This window comes from Nicotiana attenuata, unplaced genomic scaffold (assembly GCF_001879085.1).
Source record: "Nicotiana attenuata strain UT unplaced genomic scaffold, NIATTr2, whole genome shotgun sequence".
Taxonomy (NCBI): domain Eukaryota; kingdom Viridiplantae; phylum Streptophyta; class Magnoliopsida; order Solanales; family Solanaceae; genus Nicotiana; species Nicotiana attenuata.
The window spans coordinates 149,185-156,896 of record NW_017671334.1 but is presented as its reverse complement, the minus strand read 5'-3'; the positions used below and the strand labels follow the sequence as shown (position 1 = coordinate 156,896).

Below are 7,712 nucleotides of genomic sequence, written 5' to 3'. Positions count from 1 at the left end.
AATTTCTACATATAAATTTATATTTCGCGTCGAAAGTAATAGGTTCAGTAAATTTAGTGCCCGACTGCTACATCCGTCTTTGATGGTGGGATGGATTGAATCCTTAAATTTAAGTTTGTTAGTCTTGAATCCATTCTATTTTTAAAATTATGAATTTCGACCTAATAATTTTAGCGAACTTTTACACAAATTTATATTCCGCATCGAAAATAATGAGATCAGTAAATTTAATGCCTGACTGTTATATCTACCTCAAATAGTGAGATGGATTGAATCCTCCACCCTTATTCAAAGATCTCGTATTCAAGTCATGACTCTTTAATGAATATTATATAACATAAATCTGAATTAATCGAATCAATAAATATAAACCACATGGTTAAAAGAAAAAAGAAAAAAACATTTTGACAATGAAATGGAAAATTAAAAAGGAAAGATGGAGGTCGGCTCGGTTCCTTGTACAAATGAATCTCTTGGTTTTGGCTCGGAGTTAGGTTTGGAATTCTGTTACGTGTGACTTCAAAAGGATAAGAACAAACGAACTTCTACTTTGTTCACCTATGCACTTGTCGACAGCCCCACGGTCACCTCCTCAAGGAACTATATAATGCAATTTAAATTATGTACAACTGATATAAAATTTTTGCTTACATAATAATATAATTTAATCTGTTGTAACAAATCTTCTTTTTATTTTTTGTATTACTAATTTATGCTTAAAATAAGCATTATATTTCCATCTTTAAGTTGGAATTTTATATTTACCTACGTGCAAACTCAACGGCCTCACGTAGATTTTACTAGCAGGGAGAGAAATTCATAATTTTTATCACAATTGATAAGGTCCATGTGATACCTTAGACAAATTTTATATCGATTGACGAACACGAAAGAAATACTGTGTATATAAGTAATCAGACCTTAAACTCTAATGACATGTTTTAAAGCCGTGCGGACCTAAACCTAAAGCGGTATATTACTAGTTGGGTTGTTCGGACCAAATCTTATACGCGCGAGTTCATTTCCTTAATGATGGATTATTTGCAACTATGATTTTTTTTGAGTCCACTCTTTAAATTATGATCTTAGTAGCATAGTTGACTCATTAAAGCTAGTACAATATAGTAATTCTTTTTTTTTTTAGATAAATTTACTTTATTTTAGTTGAGGGTCTATCCGAAATAATCTCTCTATCGAGATAGAGTAAAAGATCTACATACATACATTCTTAGATTCTATTTTTACAAATATATTAAGTATGTTGTTGTACTAAGTACCAACCTAACGAGAGCAGAATTTAAATGGTAGCATAAATAAGGATTATTTGTGCAAATAATATTTTACCGACTCGTTTACTCGTTCACTAAACTTTTTTCTTTAACTATAATATAGTGAAAAAAAAGTTATTTCATGAAAGCCTTCTCATTTTCTTGGAGATATTTTTTTTCTTCTTGTCTTGAGAGATATTATTGACTTTTTTCCCCACCCAACCCCCCCCCCCAAAAACCAACCCAACCCCACCTCTTTTTTTTCCATCCCATTACAAGTACACCCTCCTCTCTCTCTCTCTCCTTACTTCCTAAACTTTCCAAAAACCAAACATCTCTCTCTCTAAAACAAAAAATTGGTGTAGAAAAACCAGAGCTTTACTACTAAAGTGTTTCAAACTGGCGATTGATAATCAAGATTCCACAGTCTTAGAACTCAAGCCTAAGAATAGAAGAATAATGGTAAATTTCCAACAATCACTAAAACTCTTTTAGTGATTTTCATTAATTTTTTCATCAATTTAATTGCTTTCAACTCTCTTTTTGGTTCATTTATTTATTTTTTAATTTTTTTTGGTATTAGGGAGTTGGAGGACTTGATGAAGAGGAAAATAATTGGCCACTATGGTTAAAGCCATTGCTTAAAGAAAAATTCTTTGGTCATTGCAAATTACATGCTGATTCTCACAAGAGTGAATGCAATATGTATTGTCTTGATTGTATAAATGGCCCTCTTTGTTCTCTTTGTTTAGCACATCACAAAGACCATATTGCCATTCAGGTATCTTCTTTGTCCTTATTAAAAAAAATGGGTTTTTTGTGTCAATTTGTAAGAAATTTAGTATTTGGTTTATTGTTTCCACACCCTTTAATTCTCCCGTTTAGCATTCATTAATGCTTGTATTATGATATATCACGTCCCTTAGGGGTACAATCCTTCCCCAGACCCTACGTGAGTGCAAGATATTTTGTGCACAACGGCGGAGCCAGACCTTACGTGAGCACAAGATATTTTGTGCACCGAACTGACTTTTTGGTACATAGTGTATATAATGGCGGAGCCAGATATTTTAACGAGGTCTATAGCTACATATTGTATATGGTGATGAAGCCAAAATTCTAACAACGGGGTTCAAGAAAATGCTAAAGTGTCACACCTAAAGTTTGAAGTTATTTTAAGCAATTTTTAACCTGCCTTTGCCGCTATACTAAAATCTTCTTTTTATGTAAAAAAATATTCAAAATGCAAAAAAAAAAAAGTTTATTTTTTGTCAGTATAATTTTTCGACGAAAGTGATTAAATTGAACCCTAAATTGTCATTTTACATAGTGTATAGCATTGATATTCTATAGAAAAAGTCTTTGAAATTATGAATGATTGATTTTGGGTGTTCTGTTTTATGTTTGGTTGGACAGATAAGGAGGTCATCATACCATGATGTGATAAGGGTGAATGAAATTCAAAAGTATTTGGACATTTCTTCAGTCCAAACATACATTATCAACAGTGCTAAGGTTGTCTTTTTGAATGAAAGGCCACAACCTAGGCCAGGCAAAGGTGTAACAAATACCTGTCAAGTTTGTGAAAGGAGCCTTCTTGATTCCTTCAAATTCTGCTCTCTCGGTTGCAAGGTACATTGCCGTTTACTTTTCTTAGCCGGTATACATTAATTATACATGGGTATACACATGTTAAACATGGATTCTTATACATCTGGTGGCTATTTTTAGTTTAAACGATTGTGTGGACGACTATTTAGGCTAGAGTTTCATTATTGTTCCTTTTTTCCACCTTGACCTAATTTTCTTGCATTAATTTTGACTTTTAATGGCATTGAATTGAATTAAGCGTGTCCAAATATATTGAATTGCGTATATTTCAAGGTATATTTTGGTTTAATGGTCGTTGATAGTGTGGTTTGACAAATGTGAAGCAATTAAATGGGGCGTGGAAATTTCACTCATATTTACTAGTCTATTGATAGGAAAACTTTGGCATAATCAACTTTTTTTAATTGGAAATTTCAAAGTTGTTAGACATTGTAATTATCAATGACTCACTCTTGCATTTATTTAGCATCCAAATGGAAATGACATTCAAATCTTGATTATTACTCCCTCCGGTCCAAAATAAGTAATTTTTTGGCATTTTTCTTGTGGTCCAAAATAAGTGATTTTTCCAGATTTCAAGAATGAATTAATTATTTTTTTCCTACATTGTCCTTGGAGTAAATAGTGTTGGAATATGTGTTAGGAGTGTTTATGTGAGATAGTAAAGGTTAATATAGTCAATTCCATTGCTGATTAATGTTAAAAGGTGGATTTCTTAATCTGTGTGAAAACATCCAAAAAAATCACTTATTTTGGACCGGAGGGAGTAGCAATCTTTGATATACAATAGATACTATGTGAATTATTGAATTGGTTCGAATAGAATATAACGAATATAGATGATTTATATAGTCGATTCCAACTTGATCATCGCAGGTTGTCGGGTCCTCAAAGAACTTCGTTAAGAAACCGAAGCAATTATCGGCGAAAAGGCGGCGGTCGGTGGCGATGGCATCGGACTCCGATGACTCTTACAGCAGTAGCAGCCATGGTAGGTACAAGAGCCACAACAACAAGGTCCAAAGTTTTACTCCGTCTACGCCCCCTCCAACTTCAGTTAATTACAAAACGGCCAAGCGAAGAAAGGGAATTCCACATAGATCCCCAATGGGAGGACTACTTATAGAATATTAAGTCCTTTTATATACCAAAAATTAGCATAATTCCCCCAAATACACCAAACCAAACACTAGTGCTTTTCTCCCAAGAAGGCCAGTGTTTGATAGCTTTGTCTATAAGAACAATAATGTGTATAGTGTCAGCAAGATGAAAAGTTAGAGGGTGAAAGTTGAAATAAGAAAAAATGCAAGGACTAAATGGGTTAAGTTAGAAGTTGGGATTAGATAATAATGCTATACTAGTATATAGGATGATGAAATATCAGATTTGATGGCTCTTGGCTTTTAGAGTGGTTACATAGGTTTTGTATGTTTGACTTTTTCTTTTTAAAGCTTTTATATCAAAATTGTAGATATACTGTAATATTTCCAGGATATTTTAACATTGGGTCTATATAGATGGAACTTTAGTATTGTAAATAATTTACAGTGTTCTTTTATTGTTCTGATTTTTGGAAGCATTCTTGTTATTGTCAAAAAAATTTACTTGGTAACATTCCAATGTTACGTTAATAACAATAATAACATACCAATAAAATGTCACAAGTACGATTTGGGGAGGATAATGTATATATATTTTATTCCTACTTTATAAAGGTTAAAAAAGTTATTTCCAATAGACTTTCGGCTCAAGAAAAATCCGGTAGTCAAGTCACATCCCAATGTTATTTGTCATGATAGTCTGTTGGCTTGTGATGCTCTCCTTAATTTTTTTTTTCTTTTCAATTAAAATATCTAATAGCTATTTCCTTCGTTTCAATTTGAATGGCGGTATTTGATCATATATATATTTTTTTAAAGGGAAGAATTTTGCAACTTGTAATCTTAAAAATACTATGTATTAGATTTATGTCTAATAAGCTCAATTTTGAAACTAACTAGCAATCGACCATATATATATATATATATATATATATGTTTTATTGGTTTGAATATTTTACGAATGTGTCAACATATGGATGTTCTGCGTACACACTATCCTTCCCTTCCCAGACTTCATTAGTGAATTTCACTGGATCGTTGTTATTGTCGTTGTCAACATATGGATGGAATTTTAGCATTTTGCAATACTTTGTGGGTGCTTTTTGATTATTGAATAAATCATTTGTTGAAAAATATGACCAATAAAGGTAAATTCAAACGGGTCACCATACGGGTCCAGGTCGTGGAACAGGTTAAGATGGTGATTTGTCCGGTTTTGTGTCCACTGCTGAGTGGTCAAAGGAAAGATATGTGTAGAGTTTGAATACTAAACTTTTTTTGTCACAGAACTTAAGATATTTATAATTTTACATAAATGCAAATTGACATTTTGAGATTTACCAACACAAAAGTTAGATTCTAGACAGTGGTCGATATGGTTTGTGACAAAACGGGTCGGGTTATCATCAGTGGCAGAGCTACCTATCCAGGGAAGGAGATTCAATTGAATCTTTTATCTTAAAAGATTAAAAAGGACAATCCGGTGCAATAAGCTCCCGCTTTGCGCGAGATCCGGATAGTGGCGAAGCCAGAAATTTACTCAAAGGTGTTCAAACTTGAAAGAAGTCAAAAAAAAATCGCCGAGAAAGAGTGTTCAATATATGTCATATATCTCTAAAATCTAATATTTCACCTATATGTGCAGTATAATTTTCCGACGAAGGGTGATTAGTTGACCACCCTTTATAACATGTAGCTTCGCCCATGGGTCCGGGGAAGGGCCGGACCACAAGGGTGTATCGTACGCAGCCTTACCCTACATTTCTGAAAGAAAACGTTTCCACGGCTCGAACGCTGTGTAAAAAATTACACCGTATAAATAGAGTTCCATAATTGTTTTTTTAGTGAACGATACGCACAACATTAAAATAATTCGTGTGACGTTAAATATCACTTGTTATAAAAGTTATATATTTTACCTTATCTCAATTTGATATTCAATCACTAAAGGGTTGGAATTATATTGCTCTACCATTTCTAACTCGATAATCTGTAACTTTGAAAATGTGAAGCTCTTATAGTTTCTCTAATTTAGTTGGTTGAAGGAAGAGGCAATGTAATCACTCTTCTAAGTTAAGATAAAAAAAATTGTTTTTTTTTTTCTTCACAAAAGAGATGAGTAATAAGAGCCTGTTTGGATTAGCTGATTTGGAATAGCTGATAGGCATTAAGTGCCGAAACTGATTTAATAAAGCAGTTACGTGTTTGGGTACAAATGCTGAAATTGATAATAAGTTGTTGAGTATTTGATAAAACGGAAAAGGGCTAGATGTGTCCCTCTACTATCAGAAATTAGTTATAAGTAGCCTCCGTTATACTATTCGAAACGACAGGGACAAAAACCTTCGAATAGTATAACGGAGGCTACTTATGACTAATTTCTGATAGTAGAGGGACACATCTAGCCCTTTTCCGTTGATAAAAAGTGCTGATAAACTCTTTTTCTATTAAAATGACTTAAATAACCTTAGAACTATTTACACTTATAAGGGCGTAATTTCTTTAAAATTTTAGATTCCAGATCAATTCGAATACAAAATATTCTATTTGTCATTTTATTTTAAATACAATTGTGCTTAGATAAGATAATTTTTATAATAAATATAATGTATTTTATGATAAGCATATAATCATAAGTCATAATAATTAATAAATTGACAAAAGTTTCTCACTGAAAATAAACCTAAATAGGATAAAATATTTGAAGAGAAACAAATATTGTTTTCATCACCACAACACTTAGAAAGCAATACACCAAAATTTGATATGTCCTCATTTATTACATACAGTTCAACAATCACATAGATATAAATATGCAAAGGAAGAGAGAATTTGCTTATCTTAAATAGTCAATGAGAATTGCGGACTTGAAAGGTTGAAAAAATACTTGAAGCGATGAGTATCGATGTAGGAGTTTTGTTCTAAAAAGGAATATTTTAAGGATAAAATAGTAAAAATCTTGGTCAAACTTAAAGTGCTTATAAGCTAAAAATTCATAAGTTGGGGGTGACTAGCTTATGGCTTTTGGCTTATTTTTGACTTACAAGCACTTTTAACTTTACCAAACGCGTAAATAAACCGAAAAATGCTTATAAGCTAGTTTAACCAGCTTATAAGCTTAGCCAAACACCCTCTAAATCTATGAATATAGAAGTTCAACAATGTTTTAATCTTTTAATTTCAAGGTTTCACATAGTAGTAACCGTTTGGCCAATACACCACAGTAATTTTTTTGCATTAATAAAAGTTTGGCCTGATGCCCTTTTGAAAGAAAATAATATTACTTACTCTCTTCGGCCCACTTTAATCGATTTTTAGTCTTTTTGTTATGGTCCATAATATTTGAGTTTTTCAGATATCAAGAAGGAATTAACTCCTTTTTTTCAAAAGTTGTCCTGGGAGTAAAGAGCCTAGGAGTATTTGTTACATTTCTAATGAACAAATTAAGGTTAATATGGTCAATTTATTTGTTAATTGATACTTAAAGATGAATTCCTTAATATATGTGAAAACAACCAAAAAATCAATTAAAGTGGATCGGAGGAGAGTACTAACCACGGCTTATAACATCCTACTTTCAGTAGATATTTATCAAAAATAAGTGGACAAAAGCATTGCCATGCGGTGTGGACTTTTATATATATATATATATATATATATATATATATATATATATATATATATATATATATATATATATATATATATATATATATATATATATATATATATA

General features: G+C 31.9%; 1 protein-coding gene across 1 annotated transcript; it reads left to right on the top strand.

Annotated features, from left to right (window-relative positions):
* Positions 1-1,545: 1,545 nt before the first annotated feature.
* On the top strand, positions 1,546-4,420 carry LOC109207632. Its single transcript, XM_019370583.1, has 4 exons — positions 1,546-1,730; positions 1,852-2,049; positions 2,685-2,900; positions 3,756-4,420. Exons 1-4 carry the CDS (start codon positions 1,728-1,730, stop codon positions 4,011-4,013), a joined length of 675 nt encoding a protein of 224 aa, XP_019226128.1. The 5' UTR covers positions 1,546-1,727; the 3' UTR covers positions 4,014-4,420.
* Positions 4,421-7,712: the final 3,292 nt, after the last annotated feature.

Bases quoted from the DNA above. Each gene is read 5' to 3' on its own strand.
- LOC109207632 (XM_019370583.1), top strand. The intron at 2,050-2,684 runs GTATCTTCTTTG...TTGGTTGGACAG, and splicing joins AAGACCATATTGCCATTCAG to ATAAGGAGGTCATCATACCA. The intron at 2,901-3,755 runs GTACATTGCCGT...TGATCATCGCAG, and splicing joins TCTGCTCTCTCGGTTGCAAG to GTTGTCGGGTCCTCAAAGAA.